Consider the following 23,786-nt stretch of genomic DNA (forward strand, 5'->3'; position numbering starts at 1 on the left):
GATTCAATTTTGAATAGAGAATACAATGACGTGCCTACCTACACGGATGGAGCTGAATTTTGGAACCGAGATATCTTTTCTTTCCGTTTTGAGGAAGTTTCCTTTATCGCCCTGTATGTGAGCGTGACTAACCGACTGTGACAAGGTGCATGACATATCGGCAAATGCAAGCATGGCTCGGTGGCAACGTTGTTGTTCTAAACGAGTAGGTATATAGTCCATAAGTATAATCTTTATTCATATGGTACAAAAACATGTCAAAAAATAATAAACAAAAACAACTTAAAATTACAACTAAATATACAAACTATTCTAAAATAAAACTTAACTAAACTAAATCTAAAAAAGGCAATGTCCGTAAGTTACAAAAACATAAATATTAAGGTACCTATATATGTAAATTATTCAAAAAATGATTAATGAAATGTGATGAGTCTGACAAAACCGCTTTCAAAAATAAATTAAATTAGGAATTGATAACTATGTATCTTCTTCGCACAACGTGTCAGCATTTCGATACAACGAGAAAATGCTGTCAGCATTTCGATACAACGAGAAAATGCCGTCAGTATATATTCTTGGTACAATGCCTCAAGGGCCTATTTTATGTTTAAGCTAGTTATTTATTTATTTTAGTTAATATTTGTATTGTAGTACCTACCTATGTATATTTAATAATAAAAAAAAGATCTCCAGTCTATTTTAAAACTGTATTTTAAATCTAATGGGAATTAGTCTTTAAACTGTACCTGTTCTAAAATTTAAGATTAGTAAACGTAAATTTGTATATAAGTATCTTTCACGTTGCACACGCTTTTAAATACATAAGCATACACTACATAAGTAATGTACTTGTGCGTAATTACGTATATCAAGTAATTTACTATTTATGGCACTAGGAAAACTCGTCGGTAATATTCCATTAAAAGCAACATTAATCAATGAGCATTGATACGCAAAGGCCACAGATACAAGGAAGCACTATTAATAGACCATAGGTTATCCAAGACCATCATTTACTTTCACTGGTTTGTTTCCTGGATATTGGTAATTATAACTGGAGTTAGTGAATTGCGTGATGCGTACGCATTAGGTTAATGCGTATGTACAAGTAGTAGAGTAACATACACATATTGATTTTCTTTTCGTTATGTCAATGGGTTCCAAAGCCTGACCAGTAATATATGACCATTGTCAACAGGGCGCTGTTGTTCTCATTTTATAGGGTGACAGTTCAGTATAGTATGAAAAAAAATAGTTCCAGTGAAATTCCGCAACATGGCGCGTGATCATATATATTCCTAGTCAGGATTTACATCGACATAACGATCGCCCACAGTCTGAGTAGCTAGATCAGTGCCCCAAACGCGTTAGTTCCGCGTAGCATTATTCCCGATCGCATTTTTCCCCACTCGCGTTAGTTCCGCGTAGCATTATTTCCGGTCGCATTATTCCCCACTAGAGTTTGTTTTTCAAAAAAACATTTAGTTCACAACTTAGCTAGACGGAGCCCCGCTTCGCGGAGCTCCTATTTCTGGGCGGTTTGCCCTTCGGGCATCTGCAGCTACCTAACGCACCTAACCTATTAATTTAGTGTGACGTCCATGAAAACATTACACTTTGGGGAAAAAACTGTAGGTAGGTTAGGTTCGTTAGGTAGCTTCAGATGCCCGAAGGGCAAACCGCCCAGAACTAGGAACCCCGCGAAGCGGATCTCCATCTAAAAATGCGATCGGGAATAATGCTACGCGGAACTAACGCGAGTGGGGAAAAATGCGATCGGGAATAATGCTACGCGGAACCAACGCTTTTGGGGCACTGATCTAGCTACTCCACACTGTTAACTGACAGTTCGTAAACCTTATTACAAAAGGCATAAGGTCCACCGAATGGTCAGTTAAGAGTGTAAGACTGTTTGTATGTATAACGATAATAGGTTTAGGAAATATAGAGCCTGGTAACTCTGCTAAAAAGTCCTTCATAGTCCGGGTAATTTCAAATAAGGAAGTCCCAAGGAGAGATTTCAATAGGTATAGTATCTGTCTCGCAATATTGGTACTGTTTTAGAAAAAAACACGCTTAGAATATCAGTTTGCCTGCGCATTGGGGCCAAAATATGCTCCGTCCATACCTGTGCTTGCGGCAAGGACGTGGACCAGCTAGGTCGACATGGCCTCTCTTGCATCAAAAGCGCCGACCGTTTTGTATCGCCACGGCACCATTAATGATTTGGTTCGGCGGTCGCTTGCTACCGTTTCTGTGCCTGCTACTTTAGAACCCTCAGGCATGGCGAGAGACGATGGTAACCGGACGGAGCCACACTGGTGCCGTGGAGACTGGGTAGGCCTTTGGTGTGGGACGCTACATGCGAAGACACCTTTGCGCAGTCCCACATCCAGGCTACCCGGGCACAGGCTGGCGCTGCTGCCGACCAGGCCCAACTACTCAAGCGCCGCAAATACTCATCTTTACTGCAAGATTATGAGTTTGCGGCGCTTGCAGTGGAAACAATGGGTCCTTGGTCGGCGGACATGAAAACTTTCATGGGGGACCTGTCGACACGGCTGGTCGACGCCTCGGGAGACCATAGGGCTGGCGCTTACCTCTCCCAGCGCATATCGCTGGCAATACAGAGAGGTAACGCAGCCAACGTTATGGGCTCAATGCCGCAGGCGGAGGTTCTAGAAGGGGTATTCTTTTTATAACTTCTTTTTATTTTCATATATTTTATTAGTATATTTTAGTTTTTATATAATATTATAAGTATTAGTTTAATTTTTAAGTAGGGTTATTTTAATTTTAGTTTAGTTTTTAAATCTTTAATTCATAGTTAGTTTTAATGTTTTTTTTTTATATATTTTTTTTATAATTTATAATTATTTTCCATCGTGTCTTGCTATTTCAGTCAGTCTCGGTACAAAAAGTACTGAGGTTGACTGAAGTAGCACGACAAATACGATCGTTTCCGAGAAAATACGATGGAAAACATGCATTTCGATAGAATTTCATAACAATGACATGTTATTTCTCTTTTCAAATTTTGGGTCTTTTCTAATATTTGATCCATTTTTGAGCGAGGTTTCAGAGGCCTGTACTTTATAATTTTTATGCCAAGACTGCCTTTTCTAAACCTGTCCTGTGTTGTTTCAGGGCCGGCACCATGCTGCAGCAGATCCTGCGGGACATGTGGGTGGACCCGGAGATCCTGGCCGAGCTGGATGAGGCCCAGAAACAGACGCTGTTCTGCAAGATGCGGGAGGAACAGGTGTGTATCTTCTATATATTCTTTTCAACCTCTCTCTGTGGTCGCTCCCTCATGACTGAGGATCGTGGTCATCGGTGGATGTGGATGCTCCACACCTGGTCTTTATGATCTGCCTCCAACGGTGCCTGTTCATCGCGTCTCTGACAACCGAGCAAAAGTTGGTTGAGGCTGGGGCCCCTTTTAATTGATCGCTCCATCTTGGTGAAGATCGTCTCCGGCTTTGTTTACCCTCCATGTTTCCAACAATGATCAGCTTTTCAAGGCTTTCATCCACATCCACATTTTTTTCAACCACATTAGCTAAATCACAAAACTTAAGTCGACTACTCTTGATGGCTGCCTCTTTAGGAATGCCGATCCGCACCCCGTTCCATCTGGCAGCGAGATCAGATTCTGAATTCAAATAGAGTGACTATCCAGTCACTGATAAAAAGGCTGTAAAGGTTGCAAACCTTTACAGTACTCGAACGATATGCGAATTTTTTTAGGGTTCCGTACACAAAGGGTAAAAACGGGACCCTATTAAGACTCCACTCCACAAGACGTCCGCCTGTCCGTCTGTCTGTCTATCACCAGGCTGTATCTCATGAACCGTGATAGCTAGACGGTTAAAATTTTCACAGATGATGTATTTCTGTTGCCGCTATAACAACAAATACTAAAAAGTACGGAACCCTCGGTGGGCTAGTCCGATAGCACTTGTCCGGTTTTGAGTTCACAACTTTTTAGTAAACTAAACTTTTGAGCAGGCTTAATGAGCCTCTCCGGTTTTGCCTCTCTTGTGTGACCAACGCCTCTGCGTCCTAGCAGCAGAACTGCTGGCTGGCGCAGCGACGTATAACGGTGACGGTAACAGTAAAACTTTTTGGCGAACTAAACTCGTAAGAGCTTCATGCTATCTCTACATTTCATTTGCTATAAGAAATTAGTTGTAGAATACTTAATTCGAAGTTTAGAGATTAAAAATATCGACCACTTAGGTAAATGTTGCATACACTGAGACTGAGATGCGTAATATCGGGATTCCACCAGTCTGCGGAAATTTGCGGCACAAGCGTACCATAAAACGGGGTGAGTAGGTTTCGCGGGGAGAGGTGGGTTATGAATGGGGAGAGAAGGTTTGAGAGGGAGGTGAGAAGGGATTTTAAGGTTACTGCTACAAAAATAATGTATTCCGATTTAAAATGGAGCTATAGTAATACGCATAATAAAAAAAATCGATCCAACAATCTTCCAAAATCACCTTTGTATGAAAACCCCTCTCACTCCAAATACGAGGCACTACGGGGTGAGGTGGGTTTTCCTCTTTATCGTCAAATGAAATGATAGTACATTACTACAGAGGCCGGGACGAAAGGGGTTGCCGGCCGAAGACATATAGACGGCCGAGCGAAGCGAGGCCGAATAGGTCTGAGCGCGGGCAACCCCATTTCCCGCCGAGGTATGTATAGTGCTTTTCTCAAACATGCAATGAAATAAATAAAATAAAAAATCCACGAAACCCAAGTTTTATTTACTTATAGAAAAAACTAAAAGTAAACTACACCCAAAATATAACCAACGCGTACCTATATCATTATCACGCGTATGTTTTACACGAGTCGTTTATTTTTACTACCCGTATATTTTCATGTATCTTTGATTTTTTCGCCTTGTATCCGTCTGACTGTCGTTTTCGTCACATAAGTTTACATAGTCTTTCATGTTGATATCATGTTTCACATACATCGTTGCTTTATGCATGGAGTAAATAAGTATAATTTCCACAGTGTTGACGAATTTGTAGTTACATTCATTTAAAATATGCCACAAAACTGTTTCTAATAAACTGTAAGCCATTTTTCTTAGTTTTTCAACAAATAAAATTGCCATAAGCAACCATATACATACTTCGTCTTTGACTTGGCGGCAGTGGCAGCAAGTTATTAAAATCAATTCTGCTTACGCTGCCAATTCCAACACCTACGATTACAATTAATATTAATTTCATTATTTCGTCGGAACTCATATTAAAGTCAAAAAATCAACAACGCACCATAAATCCAATAAAACAGAATGAATATTTTTCAACTTTACCTCCATAACAATTTAAAAAATATATTCTACGCGTGTTTGAGTAGACCTTTTTACCGCTAACGTTTAGATGAAATATTTTAAATGTTTTTATTTGTGTAGTTAAATTTATAATTTTAAATTATAAAATTATAGAATGTATTATTTATTAAGTTCATGTTGATTTTATACAAATAAAACTGCAAATTATAGCAAACATTGTTTTTTGTTTTTTATAGGCGTAGTGGCAGAGTGTCATTACGAACCATAAAGCAAATACTGCCTCTAGTTTTTTTTAATGGATGAATGCCACGATGCTGTGTCACAAATATCTGTGAAATGAAAATCAAAAAAGAGGACTTTGCCGGCCTAGGCCTGCAAGATGTGTATGAAATTCCATTAACGACCTTTTGTCCTAGCCGCACCTGAAACGTCATACTTCGCAGCCTATTATAAGGAACATAACATCAATATTTCATTGCATGTTTGAGAAAAAATAATTACCTACTAATTAAATTATAGCTGACAAAATGCTTAAAGCCAGACTAAAGGGCTTGCCCAAGAAGTGCTCAAAACGTAAACATTACCAACCATAACCTTCTCTTTTTCTCTCCTCGGTCGATGCTCCTTCTGATTGCTACTTACTCAAACTGCCAAACAAAATCTTACAAAAGGCAAGTCGGCTCATTACAAAAACAAACAGAGATGGTCTGGCCTTCAAAACGTTTCAATTAACCAAGCCTTGAATTGAAAAAGCCAAACGGATGTTGTGACAATTAGCGGACATCGACAATCTATGGGTCAACCGAAATAGATTTACTTACATAATTCGATTCCGTTTTTTGTACGAAATTGTACTTTCGACACAGCAAGGTCAGTGCTCAGTCTGATTTTAAACTAATGGCTGATAATTGAACGGCAAGGACGATAAAATAGATCAATTCGCAACGTTCGTATTAGACGCTTGTAAAATGTAAAGGTCTATGATATCTATCAAAAAGAATAGATAGTATAGAGGGGTCCTGTCATTGTAAATTTTGTAGTCACTGTAAATTTACTGCCATCTATCGACACACGACTAAAACTCAAAATGAAAACGTATAAAGTTATCAAAAAATGTATATATATGGATAAATGATTTTATTATTTTTATATCATTTTGATCCATGTTCATTCACTGATATTTATGTGTTACAATTGTTAAATATGAAACGGTGTCGTCACGCCATCTAGCCGAGGATAGGCTAAAGGTGTGTGCGGCATCTATTCGAGAATGACTTTTACTTGAATTCCGAGGCACGTTTTTTCCTTAGACTTTATTCGTCTTGTATCTATAAAATGATCTAATGTCGATATCTATACAAAACCTTTGCGAGGTTTGCCTTTGTATGGATTCTTGTAATACCTAACCAATTAAGTATTAATGATATCTATTTTAAAAGCGCTTGGTCTTTTCTTTGCAATACCAATTAAAGTAGTTTCTAAAGAATTAGATGCATACCTACATCTTACATTCTTTCTTTTGCTGTCTTGAATGATGTTATTGATGTTAAAAGGTTAATATTGCTTTACATTGCTTTGTTGATTTGATATTAGTAAATAGATTAGTAAGTAAATGGCACGCAATGATGAGGTCGTGATTGGGTTAAAAGTTTGTGGTCTTTTAATGCGGTCTTGTATTTCGCCAGAACACTCTTTATTGAACATTTTCTAAATGTAAATGTAAATACGAGTTGAATTATTGTTTATGTTCTGTTGCTTGTAAATGTAAAGAGTAATTACTTATCATCAATATTATGGTATTTGTTCTTATTGATGAATCATGTTCGTTTTGGGCAAACTTTTAAAATGTATTTCAATAACTTAATAAATTTGATACCTATAGATTTATGAACGGAGTCAACGGTATATCCAATAAAACCAATGAATCTTTATTTTAGGACTAGGGAAGTTTTTTAGGACTAGAACGATACGATCAGTTTTAGGTTATTTGAACCTACCTACGCATCTAACTAGGTATACAAATCATAAACGTATTAAATCAGCCATTAGTTACAGTTAGTAAAATGATAAGTAGGTATCCAGATTTCATGTTTTATTGGAATACTAAAGATAGAAACGCATAAAATATAAATGATATAAACTCCGGGGAAGTGAGCGAAACATGTATTGTGTCGCAGTACTCAATATTAAAATAATTGTATTAATTATAAATCCATCGGTAGATTTCCTTTCAAATTCAATAGCGAGTCGTGACAACTCTGACCTCGAGCTAATGGTACCGAAGAACTTACAATAGACTATTGTTGTAACAGGTCGTCTGAAGAGTGTGATAAGGTTAACATTTATATATGTCTTCATTTTCAACAAAGTATATAGATGTAAGTAGTGCATAATCGTTTTCCATCGTATTTTCACGGAAACGTACGAACGTGTCTTGCTATTTCAATCAGTCTCGGTACAAAAAGTACTGACGTTGACTGAAGTAGCATGACAAATACGAATTTTCCGAGAAAATACCTACATCTGTAGGCAGGTAGCTGAATTAATGTTTTTAGTAATCCTGGTAGTTCCAGTTACCTACTTAATACATAGTTACAAATGCAATTAATAAACCTGTGTAGTTTCAGAACAGAATAAGTATGGTTTCAGTTCGGCTAATATGTAGACGACTTTAGCCATGCCTATTAGGTAGATAATTAATTACTAATAACTCGTACAAGCTAACTGCTACGATCTTGGAGAATATAACCAAACGGAGTGGTCATTAACAGGCGTTCCCCTCTGTCGAAAATAGGCGGCCAATGGTCAACCTCATGTCAACCACATAAAAAATTCAATAAAAAAAAAAAAATATGGTCAGTATGGACTGACGTTTATCTGACATGGCTATTTTGACGTTACGTATACATTTGATGTGCCCCTCCCCCGCAAAAAACGGCAGACTATTTTGAACCGAAAAATTATAGACATGGCGTCTCCGTTTGGTTATATCCTCTAAGGCTACGATACCTAAGTTTTTTAGAGTATTTTTCATTCCGCCAGATCAGATGTGATCGGTCTTTTCTTTATTTCTGTAAACAGCGTACCTTAATAAATAACATAACATACTTATTATTAACTTAAATTAGTCAGTGAGTTCCGTCAGTATCAACTGTATTGGTCCTTCGAACCGGAACATACAGGTATTTAAGCAGAAAATAAACACGGATAAATAACTAAAATTCTTAATGGACGCATGAACTTTTTTGAAGCAGTATAATAAAGAGTTTAAACCGAATTCCAGGTGCGGCGGTGGCAGATCTGGGACCAAAAGCTCTGCAAAGAAGAAACGACGGACAGGCCTAAGAAGAATGGGAAGAAGCAGGTCAAGTTCTTGCACGGAGAAGATGGAGAACCATGGGTAAGAAGCTAATATTAACTTAGCATCTTAGCTTAGGCTGATCTGGGCCTAGAAATAAGAAAAAAAAGGAAGAGATGATTGACAGGCCAGAGAATAATTATGGAAATAATCAGGCCAAGTTCTTAAAGGGCAATATTACAAGGAAGGATCTAGAACCAGAATCTGACTGAAAGGGAAATGTCCGACAGGTCAAAATAATTAAGGAAGAAGCAGGTTAATTCTTGCATGGAGAAGATGCGAAGCATGGTAAGCACCGTTCTACAGAAGTTTCATTCTATTGGTTACCATGACTAAATAGTCAAAATAAAAATGTCTTCCATGACTACGGGTATAGGTTAGGTACCATGAATCGATGTAAAGTTCAATCAGATTTACTATACTTTGCCAATTTTCGCCTAGTATCATTATAATAAACAATGTGATCATAATATTTTTGTCACTTCATCCTAGTGGTAGTAGCTTAGTAAGTATGTCGCCTTGCAGACCTCAGTTCACGACACGACTCAGATTCAAGTGACTCTAATAGTTTTGTGGTTAGAAGTGGAACAACATGACCTCGTGTTCCCATTGACTCAACGAGTCTAATGTTTAGGAAAAACATTGTAAGCCAAAAAAACTTGTCAAGTGCGAGTTCGTTTACTCGCGCACCGAGCCAAACCGAGTTAGTTAAAAAAAAGCCTGTTTGATTGGCTAATCAAACAGTGCTTTTATAGCATAAATGACTTTTTACAGAGCAAGTATATTATGCTGTTATTCATCTGTTATTCATTATTGTTGAGTCTATCTAGCGTAGTTTATTGTTAAAAGTGTTATTAAAGTGTAAAATTGTATTTAGTTCTAAAACAACTTACCAATATTGTACGCCTTTGTAAGGCAGAATATGGAGAACATCAATAATTTGTACCACCTTTGTAAACCCCACCCATAAATACAATAAATATTTTTTGATTATGATTTTGATTTTGAGGGTTCCGTACAAATTTTCAACTAAAATGTAACTTTAAACACAAAAGACAGTATATCGAAAAGATGGCACCATACCTTAGGCCAAAAAGAATAGATAGTATAGAGGGGTCCTGTCATTGTAAATTTTGTAGTCACTGTAAATTTACTGCCATCTATCGACACACGACTAAAACTCAAAATGAAAACGTATAAAGTTATCAAAAAATGTATTATATGGATAAATGATTTTATTATTTTTATATCATTTTGATCCATGTTCATTCACTGATATCTATGTGTTAAAATTGTTAAATATGAAACGGTGTCGTCACGCCATCTAGCCGAGGATAGGCTAAAGGTGTGTGCGCCATCTATTCGAGAATGACTTTTGCTTGAATTCCGAGGCACGTTTTTTCCTTAGACTTTATTCGTCTTATACGAAGTTACATATGTCTTTGCTTAGGCCTATCGTATATTAGTGCATGTGGGTACTCGTAGCGTTCACAATGGCCGCGCGTCGCGTACTGCTGCACGCCGTGTCGACCTGCCGTGGAGCTAGACTCTACGAAACACGTCGCGTGATGTTTAAAATTACGTGAGTTAAACTGTGTTCTTTGGCTTAAGTTAAGCCGGCCAAGTGCGAGTCGGACTCGCAAACGAAGGGTTCCGTACCATTATCTATAAAAACGGTCACCCATCCAAGTACTGACCCCGCCCGACGTTGCTTAACTTCGGTCAAAAATCACGTTTGTTGTATGGGAGCCCCACTTAAATCTTTATTTTATTCTGTTTTTAGTATTTGTTGTTATAGCGGCAACAGAAATACATCATCTGTGATAATTTCAGCCGTCTAGCTATCACAGATCACGAGATACAGCCTGGTGACAGACGGACGGACGGACAGCGAAGTCTTAGTAATAGGGTCCCGTTTTTTACCCTTTGGGTACGGAACCCTAAAAACAATGTATTTATTTGAACTGCATAGTAAAATAAATTTTCAATTTTTATCGAAATTTAAGGGACTTTATTTACGTTTCAGTAGGTACGTGCAAAAGGTACCTACTTGAAAAATAATCTACTGAACTCGATCACTCTAACTTAAATTCTAAATACATACGTTAAAACGGGGTATGTACTTAAAGGTTTTTTTATTTTTATTTATTTACACAAAAGGTACATGCTCATAAACAAAATTTACAATATCGCCAAACTGTAACCAGTTTGTTGGCGAATGAAGCCATAAGTATATTGGTGAGTTATCTAAAACGGAAAGCACAATACTCATCCATCCGCTCTACTCACCCGCGGCCCCGTAAAACATTGGAATGGCACCGTACTGCTGTCGCCAGTTATATCGGAGCTGCCGAGGTGCTCAAAAATATCTGAACACGCACTCTAATGCCTAGACAATAGAGGCGTGTTCAGATATTTGTGAGCACCCTGGCCGCTCAGATATATCTGATGGCGACTGTGCAGTAGATTTGTGGTTTGAACAGATTGGAAGCCGAGGTGTAAAGACTGCTGGAACTAATAGGTGATAATATTTGCTCGATGCGTTACGGCCAAGATTTAAATTATGACATTAGGTAGAGTTAGACCAAGCTAATAAGTTGGCAGCGATTTTGATAGCTCAGACTGTACAAGTGTTATTTTAATTGACGTATATCTCAGGACTGGCCTTACGGGCAATAAGATGGGGCATGAATGGGGCCAGTACAGCGGTGTGACACCGTTACAACGCGATTGGTTGATGAGTTCGCATCACGCGCGCGATTGTCGCAACTAGGTTGCGTTAGACTGCACGATTGGCTCGAATTCGTGAGTGACATCGCTGAACTAGTACCATTTTTAGTGCCCGTAAGGCCAGTCCTTACATATAATTATGTCAATGGTTATTTTAAATGTCAAACTTCTATGAAATTATCTACGATCGTGCTAAACTATACAAAGAAACCTTTAAAAACTTTTTCTTGATTTTAGTATCTGGCTTGGTTTTTAAATGTTTATACAACTTACTTATATTTAAATACACTATTATACGTGAACAATAGAACAATGATGTCTTACTATATATCGTATAAAAGCTCCCACAGGGAAAGTGTACGTTATGAAATATAATATCTTTATGAGATAACCATTTAGCGATCTGGATAAGTTTGTAATATTTCTCTCGAGAAATATTACACTCTGACCACGAAAAGCGTATCTAATGTTAAAGTTAAAGCCTTGATTGACGTCAAAGAATAACTCACCTACTTACTTCCATTGAAAATAAAGTAAATAGATTGGGAGGTGGATTTTTTGAACACAGATTAAAGAAAGTTCACATTTAGGGGCTGTTTACACTGATTAGTGTTTAGGACGAGTTCATACATTTGATACTAAAAGCAAGTAGCAAATGTATAAACTCCAGCTAAACCCAATCAATGTGTAAACAGGTCCTTTAGACGTAGGAAACTTAACCCATACATGAGAATATGGTAAATGTCTAGTTGGTAAGTATGTCAAAATCTTTGAATTTACATTCGACCTAAATAAGAGAACAAAATGGAATTCCAAACATCTGGCAATGCCAGGCATTACTTCATGATTATCGTCAAAGACATTAGCACTTATTTCAATAGGTTTAAGGTCGCTTCTTCCATCGTAACACAAGTGGCCTTTACTAACATCTGGTCCTTTTGTTAGCTCAATGTCGAAGAGGTTTACTCAATGCTTGAACATTTATTTTGTTGTGGACATACAAGTATTACACATCCTATTCATGTTTTACTAGTGGGAAGACGGAACAAGTACATTCGACAACATCTGAATACGTTCAGATATTTGTGAGCGCCTTAGTCGCTCCCATGGTATAATAATATACTCCGCCTGGTACTCTATTCCCGTCTTTTCTAGGTCACCTAACTGACACAAGCCTACGTCATCAAGGGACAGCGCTATATGATAATATGCGATAGCGCTATATATAGCGGCCATGTTATTGTGACGTAGGCCTGTGTCACTCTGGGAATAGAAGACCATGTTTTATTAGACCATGGTCGCTCCGATATATCTGATTCATAATTCATATATATCCGATATATCTGATTCATAATTATTATGATTATGATTATGATTATGATCATAAATATTTGACTTGACTTGATGATTCTAAATAGAAAATGTAGGTACCTACCGATTTAGTTATCGCCTGCCTGCCTTAACAGTGCTTATATGGTGTTTGATCAATGATTTAATGTTTACGGTGAAATTCTATATTAAAACACCAGCTACCTAATTATTATTTTACCATTCCAACCTAAGCTGAATTATAGACAGTTCAATTGGTATAGGTAGATGAGAATATTCAATTACATTATGACAGCGCCGAACAAAATCATCCAAATCACCAGATGTCTGGTGGAGAACTGAAGTCACCAGAAGATTAGCTTGGTGTCTCTTTCTTACTAGTTACTGATGATGATGAAATTACGAAGAGTAAAATTGAAAAGAGCACCATGCTATAAAAATAGGGCTATTCAGTAGTAACAAGCATTTCCCAAACTTTTAGCAATGACATCATCAAAATTGTTTACAAACTGAAGTGTACCAAATAGCGCCCAATCATTTCAAATTGCACTGCGCAGTGACTCGACAGTCGACTCTTGCGTATGCGCAAACGGAAATGCTGATTGTGTTATCCGGACTGGACTCTGGGTATTTTTAAATTATTTAACTAATGATGGGGAAAGTAAATACTTTTAACCGATACCTAACTACGAGGTGAAACCGTACGGATTTTTCCTAGTGGTTATTCTTCTATATCGTTCATTTTGTGTGAGACAACTAGAAAATTATGTTTAAAAAAAAACAAACATGAAATATCTAAGTTACCGCTTTGATCGAGTTTCGAACTCACGACCATTACACACACAACACACACAGACACGGATGCGGTCGCTCCATCCAAAGGTTTTGGACTATTGAAAATAGGCGTAATTTTTCTCGGAATATCAATAGGGCCAACCCGCGCCAACACATACAGTATCCCTGTAGCAGTCATTGTTATAATATAATTCTCGTCCTTGACTCCCCATATATCTTTGAAGCACAGTCAACTAAAAATATGGGTGTACAAATCATCTCAAAAATATGTCCCAACTCTTATGTCAGTGAATTAAGAACTATGGGACATATTTTTGAGTAAGTTGTCTACAGCCATATTTTTACAGTTGACTGTACAATATTTTCTAAGTTGCTGAATGTTTTCTAAGCACAATATTCCTTCAGGTCTGGGTGATGGGCGAGCACGCCAACGACAAGTCCATAGAGAGCATCCTGGAAGAGGAGACCCGCGCGCGCGCACTCGCGCAGGCGCGGCAGGAAGCGCACCAGCTACGAAAGTCCGTTGAGAAGGAGCTCACACAACTCATCGACTACCGGCCTCTGGATAGTCTGGAGCAGGTAAGATGATGTTTCTTTCGTCATCATCATCTTCATTAAGTACTATATTCATAAAAGAAACTCACATACCTGCATACAAACATGAACGCTAAAAACAATACATTCCTTTTTTTTGGGCAGTCGTTACACGACTAATGGTGATATGAAGTATTAACTGATTAATATTAATTATTGCAGCAGTAGCTGTCATCCAATAGAGAACTGTTTTCTGTATAATTAACCTAACAAGATGATGTAGACACACCACACACTTCAAACAACACACAACACTTCTCTTCTCTTGTTATAAAGCAGGTACCAATAGTTTATTATTATGCGGTGGCATTACATTTCCTTACTCTTGCCTTTTAAAGCAGATTACAAGAGAGTGGCTGTATTGTATCCTCTTCTCCCCGCCCTTATCCCACGTTATGCGGGGTCGGCATAACATGTTTTTTTCTTCTATTCTCCTCTGCTTTTCCTCACCTCAGCACTCACTTCCTATCTTTCTCATATCCTCTTTCACACAATCCATCCATCCAGTGGCTGTATTGTATCATGCCATTAAAAAGCAACATGGCATGACCTCATGGCAACAATTGTGATCTCCGATACCCTTTTGCTTTAAGATTTCGAGCTCTACCCTACATACCACAAGTTTATAAAGTTTTCTTTCATTGACCAACTGAGTAACGGTTCTTCATTTTAATTTCAGAAATTCGACCTATCCCCCAAAAATGTCGAATCTATAGAAGACGCCTTGGAAATCTACTGCACAGTGGACGATTTGCGGCAGCGGATCGCAGCGCTGGAGCCCGAGGTGAAGGAGAAGTCCGGGGGAAAAGAGAAGGACTACAGCGACGACATGAAGCTGGACCTTAATAAGAATACTTTGCATTTCAACTTTATCGAGGGGAAGAGAGATGGGTTACAGGTCAGTAAATTCTATTTTTATTGCTATTTGCAAAGAAGAAGGAAAAGGAGAGAACTCCAGTAACCTTAACGACATTTTCCACATGGATAATTTTCGAAGCCTTATACCGTTTAGCGTTTAGAACGAAATTTTCCATTGCCGAAATCAAAACTTCTTTGATTCTCGTTTTTTTTTAATTATCAAGAATTTTTCCAATTCTTTTTTTTTTATTCTTGTAAAGTCTTGCACATCTGTAGTTGGACGTACCTTGCTATTGTGATATTTAGCAGCTCAGTATCTATACTCGTTAATTGTAAATACAGATTTCAATCACAATGAAAAAATCAACGATGGACAACTCTGGCCAACGACTCGAACCCACAAATCGTCGGGTGACAAGCAAAAGTCACTAAGTACTATCAAAAAATTAAAGTAACAATGCACTTTATTACACTTGTAACACGGTTTATTGTCCAATAATTTCAATGGTGTTAGTTAGTGACTTTTGCTTGTCACCCGACGAAATGTGGAATGTGGTACGTCTCACAATAAAAAAGGAAAAATATATTAACATTTAAGCTCAATATCTGTTTCTCTCTGGATATGTCGACTATTTCTATTGAAATAGTAAGTACATGTTGGTAGTGTTGGTACATGTAATAACATTTTACTTGCTGTTTTCAGGACCTGTCTCCAAACAGCGCCACAGACGGTGTCAGTTCACGCGTGCTCGCATGGGAGCGACGCGTGGCGGGTGCGAGAGCTGGTGAATTACTGCGTGGAATCAAAGCTAGAAGAGCCCGCTCTATGCGAGACGCTACGCTTAATGCGCAGGATGACGCAGCCTGGCGGGAGCAAGGTATGTTGACTCTTTACTCTTAAACAGCTCCACTGACTGTGTTAGTGAGTGCTTGTTCAAAGTTAGAAGAGCCCGTTCTATGCGAGACGCTACGCTTAATGCGCAGGATGACGCAGCCTGGCGGGAGAAAGGTATGTTGTCTCTGTACTCTTAAACAGCTCCACTGGTTTGTAGTGAGTGTTTGTATGGAAAAGACGCACGCACGTGGTGGGTGCGAGAGCTGGTGAACTATGGCGTGACAGCTTGTCCAGGAGGGTACGCTGGGTATGCGATGGTATATGGTATTAGGTTCATGTACCATCGTCCACACTGTTAACTGTCCGTTGGTAAACCTTATTACAAAAAGCATAAGGTCCACCGATGGACATCATGGACAGTTAAGAGTATTGCTGTTTGTACCTCACTAAGCATGCATTACGGTTGCTAATGATGTGAATATTTTTATTGTATTCCTTGCATCTCTTGCTTTCTTCATTGACTTCGGGCACAGACAAGACACCTCCAGACTGAGCATAGTCGCGCTACCCCCTCTGCCACAAATACCTTGTGGCAGAGAGGGTAGCGCGGTGTTGGCGGTGTGTCCTTGAACGGATCAATCACGGCACGGGACTCGCTCACCTCGTCCCCGTCTCCCCTGTATTTTTGGCAGCATCGGTTCCATGAAATAATTGCTCTAGGGTCCGTCTAGAGGATGTCTTGTCTGTGACTTCGGGCAACTTAATTTTGCGTGTTGTCAATAAAAAAGCGTGTTTTGTATCAACACCCTTTTATCACCGAGTTTACTATTGCAGAGCGTAAAGCCAAGGAAGCGGAAGCCGCGATGCGGGAGATAGCGCGCGCCGCGCGCGAGGCGCACCGCCGCTCCGCCGAGCCCGCGCCTCCGCCGCCGCCGCCCTGCCCCAGCCAAGGTATATCTCTTCACTTCTTCACCTCATTGTATTTTGTATGCCGTAAGAAGGTAGATCAGATTTATGATAATGCAGTGGAGAGATAGTCCTGAACGCAACCTAAGAGTCCAAGAAGAACGACTATTTCAAAAGTTACCAAAAGATCACGGCAGATCAAGAGATCATGAGATCTGCCGTGACCGCTTATTATATGAATAAATCCTAAAAAAGATCTCAAGACGAAGCGGTCTTAGTAAAAATATAATAGAGGTAATTTTGTAGCTGTAGACTCTGGAAGATCTGTTTGCTGTATTTTTCTCTTCATTACTCCTATTATTTCCAGCTGGAAAGCCTCCAAGCCGAGAAGCGGTGGTGGAGTGGTTCCGCAGCCAGGAGCTGCCTCAAGGCGTGGGGCTCGACGAGAACAGCAAACCCGTCAACTGGTTCCATGGTACGAATTCTGTCATTCTTGCATTTTAACTTCCTTTCAAAAATGTCCTTCCTTCAGATTCATAAAAGTAAAAGACAAGATTTAATTTCTCATAACATATCAACAGAATATCAGGCTCATACGTGAACCACAATTCCTTCGAGCAAGGGTGCGATACTCCTTCCTTCAGGCAACCTCGGCTCCGTTCGGCTCAACATTGCATTGCTCCGAACAATTATTAGGGCTGACACAACTTGACGTCCCTTTGCGTGCACGATCACAGATAAGATAATGGCTTGAATTTTGACAACCCTAAATAGCTGAAAGGGATAGTGTCATATATTAGAAAGGGACAGCATGATTCGACCCTGAACCGCTGTCAATCTTCGGTTTTGTAGGAAGTTTCCTTTCTGTATGGTAGTACTATTATTTATTCCGTGCCTCGAGTGGCTCAATTGCAAAGATTAGAGATGGAAAGCAAAGCAAACGAATCCCGCAGCGTCTCTAAAAATCGATGAGTGAATCTCTAATTTTTCAGGGTCACAAAATACGTCCATTCTGGATCCCTCCAGAAAACGATTATTGGATTTGAAGAATACGCAGCAGCATTTACTTACATTAGAGAAAATCGATATTTAATCCCACTCTTGCAAAATATATTCCTTCTTTTGAACAGAACCTTTTCGTTGATGATGAAGACGATTGTTCCAGGTCTCATCACCCGGACCGAGGCGGAGCAGCTCCTGTCGCGCTGCCTGCCGGGCGCGTTCCTCGTGCGCGTGTCGGAGCGCGTGTGGGGCTACGCGCTCTCGTACCGCGCGCCGCACGCGCGCTGCAAGCACTACCTCGTCGAGCGCGTGCCGCAGGGGTATCGGTTGCTGGGGGATAGCCAGGCCACGCACAATAGCTTAGGTATGTTTGTAATGTATACTACAGTATGTAAATGAACGAAAAGTAATCACTCAAACCCGTTAATGTTTAGGTCATACTGAGCAACTTTTACTATGGCACCAACCCCGAAATCGCGGAAAAAAAATTGACTCTCCCATAGAAAATCAGACTGAGCAACATGTATGAAACATCCAATTCTTTTTCCGCGTTTTCGGAGTTGGTCCCATAGTAAAAGTTGCTCAGTATGACCTAAACATTAACGTGTTTGAGTAATTGCTTTTCGTTCAGTTACATACTTACTGTATGTACCTATCTGATTTTGGATGAGCGAGAGAAATGAGAGGGCTAGAAGGAAAGTTAGATGAAAAATATATTGAAATTCCTTAATCATCATGCGAGGAACTTATATAAGTTCGGAGATTTTCGGCGAAGAATAACCACGTAAGAAAACTTGTATATATACATAGCTACGCGATGTTTTCCATCCCCTTTAGGTCACCGTTTGCGTGACGGAAGGCTTCCGCCCAGTTGTGACACGACTAAAAATGTAGAATTCTGTTACGAAGAATTTTCACTTTGGTCTATCACAGCCGACTTCTGGCTTATAGGTAAAATAATACTCTTGGATTCAACACCACAACCTTCCTCGTCTCTCTGTTCCAGCTGATCTCATAGCGCACCACAAGACGGTGGCCATCACGGAGAACGGCGGCGAGCTGCTCACCACAGTCTGTCCCCACCAGCAGCCGCCCGCCATCTTGGAGGCGCTCTAGCCACCCTTGACCACACAAGTCACAACCGTATCACAGTGGATCGCGCCCTACTTGTGGCTGGACATGACAAATTCGAGGGGTAGGTAGGTGGACAAACCCAATAAGCCGAGATATTTTTTCATTAAAATTCTTTGGAGTTCTTATTTGAATAAAAAAATATCGACTTATCGGGTTTGATGGCTCACCCCTCGATTTTCTGTTTTTCGACGATAACTTTTTATTGTCCTCACAAAAATCTATGAAATTTGAGAATCTGTTCAGGACTATCTCACCCAAAATGTACGATTCTTTGTCAACATCATTATTATTGGGCTAGAGCAGCGGTCGGCAACCTTTTAGCAGCCAAGGGCCACATAGTAGTTAACGAAGTTGACGCGGGCCGCACTTTTTTAATATTGACGACTTTATTAGACATTTGTCGGTTGTCAATGTTACATACTAAAGAGCCAGGGAGGCTCGCGGGCCGCTTGTTGCCGACCGCTGGGCTAGAGCGTCGCTTACGAATCGTTACTCTTTCAATAGTTCTGGTAAAGTTAGAAAACCAATCTTTGGTCTTATGGTCTATTGTAGGTCCCTACTTCATGGCTTGACTTAAGTTTGCGCCCCACTAAAATTGGCTTCCTAGCGTTCTCAGATATATTAAAAGAACCCTTAAACTCTGAACCATTTTTGCTTTAGGTGTGACGTCAGTTAAGTTAGAAACGTCTTTTTCACTGATGGTTTCTGGATACTGTATATGTTGGAGTCTTTTTCAAAAGCGCTAACTTCGTGTTACTGTTCTATGTAATTTAGAAGTTAAGGAATAAGCTGTTAGAAAGACATCTCAAATATTGAGTCACATTTTATTTTGTAGATCAAACTGGGACCATTTCTACGAGTCATGTATATTTAGAAGTAAGTTATGTCTGTAATATTATAAGATTTGACCGCTAAGTATGTATTCTTAAGGACGTGATACCTATAGGTAGCGAAGAAAGGGCTTTTGTATTCTAAAGCTAAACCTATTCATTTGTTTAATATTCGAAAAAATATTTGTTAATTTTTGAAGTGAAAGCTTCTTTAGGGGCGCTGTGCACTTTTTGTGATGGGGAAAAAATGTTAAACTCGTAACAGGTGTCACGTGACCGTAAGACGTAAGACTCTCATTGAGTTTTCACTTCTGCCGGCACTCCCGGAGTGCAACCCGTTGTTTTTTTTTAGATACGAAATATTGTCTCCTACTTTTTAACTTCTGGTAACAATATTTAGAAGAAAGCCATAAAAAGTCCTAATAAGAAGTTAGTCTCGAATAAATATTGTTTATACTCAGGTATCAACCTAGCATTTACTTGTATGAATTGTTTTATTATATTACTTTATGTTAATTGTTGAGAGGCCTTTAATTTGCAATATGAAATAGCGTACTTTTGGTGCTAAAAAAACTATTGGATAAATAAGTACTTTAATTAGCTCTATGATTTTGAAATAAAAAAAAAAGTCTTGTATTTGTCGCACGGACTTCCATACGCTGCACCTTGGATGTTGCCAGCAGTTTCCCGCGTTAATGAACAAATGTTAGATTTAATGTAATATTTATTGTGATAATTACCACATCTGCTTCAGTATTATTTAAATTGCTTTCTCTAAGCGAAGCCCGGATTCTAACAAGCCAAAGTGAAATTCAAATTAGATACGGAGTTCTCAGCTTCTACGAGTTAAGATCTATATGAATATTTTTAAACGATCTATATGCCATTGTCGTTTGTAGATAGACCATAGATCTACGATATTGTACTCTAAACTGCCAACTAGATTAAAAAATATGTCAATTAATGTGTCGTTTTATTTAGAAAAAAAAACCTTTATTTAGTAAGTAAGTGTTTATTAAGCAAGTATTAAAATGTAACACTATACATTATTTACAGACCCTTTTTACGGAATTTTTGGTTTCTTTACAAGACAGATGATATTAAATAATAGTAATATAAATTATGATAATAAGTTATTTAATAGCCAATTCTTTGTATCTTGTAGGTAATACCAAAACTTATCCATTCACATCAAAATCCATTACATTAGTCGATTTTTAAAATTATACAGTAGTTGTGCATTTTGTTTACAAAACTTTTCCAAATATCAGATAAATTCGACATTCTAAATACTTTTTGGCAGTGTCTTCTATACATCTAGAACTTTCGCAGTTATTTTCATAGAATAAATTAAGCATCTATATTATTATAGTCTAAAATAAACATATGAATGTATACAAAATACAAAACTAGTAAAACAAGTACAATACAAACTAGTATAGATTACCAACATGGACTATTGTTTAGACACTGTACAATACAAACTTGTATAGATTACCAACATGGACTATTTAATTGTTTAGACACTAAATAAAAATTTAGAAAAATGAAAGATAAATAATTATACAAGAAGAAGAAGCCAAAAAAACCTCAAGTTGGGATGAACATTAAATTTAATTTCTATTTTTATAAGTATCATATATATAAATATCAACACTTCATTTACAATTCTTCTTCTTTTCGTGTCGAGGTTCCTTTTTTTTATACGATGGATATACAATAGGGACAGATAAAACCAGGTCTAACTGTTGACATGTGTATTATTTTGTATTACAATTATATGTAGTTGAAATTTTATAAATTTACCGTCTATCACTCGAGATCTTATCTTGTGAACAATGACATTGTTCTCTATCTCTAATATTATAATCTCTGAAGTGCTAACGGTCAGTTTATAAAATTTCAACTGAAAGTACCATATTTTACAAAATTACCAGATTCTAATTGTATTTACGGAGCAAAAGTTATAGCTATAGTTAGGTATTTAGATATTTTTCATTTTTAATTTGGCAATATAATCTGGTATTTTGTAAATCTGATCTGGCCGATCACAAAGGATTAGCCGTTCGGGGCCAGCTACAAATCGAACGACTACCTACTACCAGACCTGCTAGCATGAGTTGCGTTCTCGCGCGCGAGTCCATACTTGAAGTCGCTTCATATGTAAGTATGGAGTTGCGCGTGAGAACGCAACTCATGCTAGCAGGTCTGGTAGTATAGTCGTTCGATTTGTAGCTGGCCCCAAACGGCTAATCCTTTGTCTATTGTTAAGTAAAACGGCACGTGCTAGCGTGCTACTACCTGCATAAAAAATGGTTCTGTCATTTTAACCGGTTATTGAATGACAACTCCTATGGAAATTGGAATATTATACAAAATGAACATATGAAAAATAATTTACCTTTTCTTGTGTGGTCCCTCTACAGTTACTGAGTGCCGGCGAGACGAACGCTACAGAACCCGTTTAAAATGTGTCATGGAGATGGCGCGTTATCGGAGAGCGCAGCTACACTGGTTTTTTGAGCGTTGCACTAGCCTTTTTTGCAGATAGTGGCACGTGCGGTTTTACTTAACAATAGACAAAGGATTAGCAGTTCGAGTCCAGCTACAAATCAAACAACTATAAAAGGCAATTGCGTTGTGGTATCGAAGTGGTTAGTAGAAGAGGGCCCGGAGCAACCCGTGGCCGTGTTGTCACATATACGGTAGGTTAGTGAGAGTTCTCGCACTGGACGCCAATTCCGCGTTCCGCTGAGATCAAACGGAGTCTGTTAGAAAGCTTGTTTTTTTTTTTAAATCATGGACGAATAACATTTTAAGAAGACTGGCAGTAGCTCCAATATTCAGCGTCATCTGTAGCCTGTAGCCCATTCCAGACGGGGACAATTTTTCGCCAATCTGATTAAATTGTCCGATCAAACCAGGTGGTGCGGACGCAAACGCCAATTTGGCCACATTACCAATTTTAGATTTATGGTAATATTTGAGCGCTCTAAATTAAATTAAATGCCCGGGAACCCCAAACGCGAATACTAGCGTCACATATTGGTATTCTTGCGTCCGCACCCCATTTTATCGGTAATATCGGTCATAATCAGCGGTCGAATTCGGCGAGTCAAATTGGCGTTTGCCCTGATCGTACGGCCTGATTTGATCGGACAATTTAGTCGAAATGGCGAAAAAATGTCCCCGTCTGGCGTGAGATTAATAGGTTTAAGCGCCGATTAACATTGATGGAATTAAAATACCTGCTTCCTCAATAGATGACGCTGTGGAACCAGAACCAGGCAGCGTACGTTAGTGACGTGTGCCATCTGGCATATTGTAGGAATGTATTAGGAAGGCGATTTTGTCAAGATCTTCTTCTTCGTCGTTATCCTCACAGCTGAGGGTCGTGACCACCATAAGTAGCTCTATCTGTAAGAAGTCTCCAGGCTGCTCTGTTCTGAGCCTGATGAAGTGCGGACTGTGTGCCACTATTAATTGCCTCCAGGAGAGGATCCGTCCAGCGAGTTGGAGCTCTGCCTCTACTTATTGTTCCCTTGTTTGTCAAGATATTCCTCTTTTATTCCCCCATAGTGCAAACAAGGAGTGTGCTTGATAAGGACGCAACCGGATGGCTTGGTGGCTATGAGTGTAGGTCAAACCCTAAGAATAGGACGATGAAATCACACACACATGAATAAAATTACCTCCCAATTTTCGCAGGATTTGTTGGCACCAACTGGCAAATGTTTCTTTGCTATCTTCACTGGGCTATTGCTGGCTGAAAGACAGAGATAAGGCTAAACTATGTAATATGTAGAAACTTGTTAAGATATGAAGGTAGACTGTAATAGACGGTATCAGTGGCAGACTCAAAGAGAGGCTCAAGAGTGGTGGATGGCATGCTGATGGTGGTTAACCCCTCGAGTCCCAAGCATATAGATGTAGACAATGTACTCCCAGAAGTTTTAGACTTATCATACCTAAATTTTGTATGAAATCGCGTGTGCGTTATAGCGTCCGTTGGACTTAGAGATAAAACTTTTCAGCCGACGTTCGATCGCATCCGCGGAACTCGTCGGGTTAAATTTGAGAATTAAACAGTATTAT

General features: G+C 38.9%; 3 protein-coding genes across 3 annotated transcripts in view; 1 reads left to right on the plus strand and 2 right to left on the minus strand.

Annotated features, from left to right (window-relative positions):
• Window positions 1–20,655, plus strand: part of LOC134797745 (SH2 domain-containing protein 4B-like) — a 60,903-nt gene extending 40,248 nt beyond the window's left edge. The window contains exons 3-11 of the mRNA XM_063770104.1: window positions 3,151–3,265; window positions 8,604–8,720; window positions 13,938–14,111; window positions 14,806–15,024; window positions 15,688–15,862; window positions 16,654–16,770; window positions 17,093–17,200; window positions 17,891–18,091; window positions 18,734–20,655. Of these exons, the coding sequence (XP_063626174.1) occupies window positions 3,161–3,265; window positions 8,604–8,720; window positions 13,938–14,111; window positions 14,806–15,024; window positions 15,688–15,862; window positions 16,654–16,770; window positions 17,093–17,200; window positions 17,891–18,091; window positions 18,734–18,843 (1,326 nt within the window). The 5' untranslated portion in view covers window positions 3,151–3,160 and the 3' untranslated portion in view covers window positions 18,844–20,655. The remainder of the gene's footprint in view (window positions 1–3,150; window positions 3,266–8,603; window positions 8,721–13,937; window positions 14,112–14,805; window positions 15,025–15,687; window positions 15,863–16,653; window positions 16,771–17,092; window positions 17,201–17,890; window positions 18,092–18,733) is intronic.
• The window catches only part of LOC134797338 (insulin receptor substrate 2), a 394,635-nt gene that overhangs the window by 59,069 nt on the left and 311,780 nt on the right, over window positions 1–23,786 (minus strand). The window lies entirely within an intron of this gene.
• LOC134797744 (cyclin-dependent kinase-like 1) overlaps window positions 20,812–23,786 on the minus strand; it is a 29,295-nt gene continuing 26,320 nt past the window's right edge. Inside the window, exons 15-17 of the mRNA XM_063770103.1 lie at window positions 23,384–23,457; window positions 22,313–22,442; window positions 20,812–21,731 (exon numbers count right to left, since the gene is read on the minus strand). Coding sequence (XP_063626173.1) covers window positions 22,386–22,442; window positions 23,384–23,457 — 131 coding nt within the window. The 3' untranslated portion in view covers window positions 20,812–21,731; window positions 22,313–22,385. The remainder of the gene's footprint in view (window positions 21,732–22,312; window positions 22,443–23,383; window positions 23,458–23,786) is intronic.

The sequence above is a fragment of the Cydia splendana genome, chromosome 15 (genome assembly GCF_910591565.1).
Source record: "Cydia splendana chromosome 15, ilCydSple1.2, whole genome shotgun sequence".
In the NCBI taxonomy this organism is placed as follows: domain Eukaryota; kingdom Metazoa; phylum Arthropoda; class Insecta; order Lepidoptera; family Tortricidae; genus Cydia; species Cydia splendana.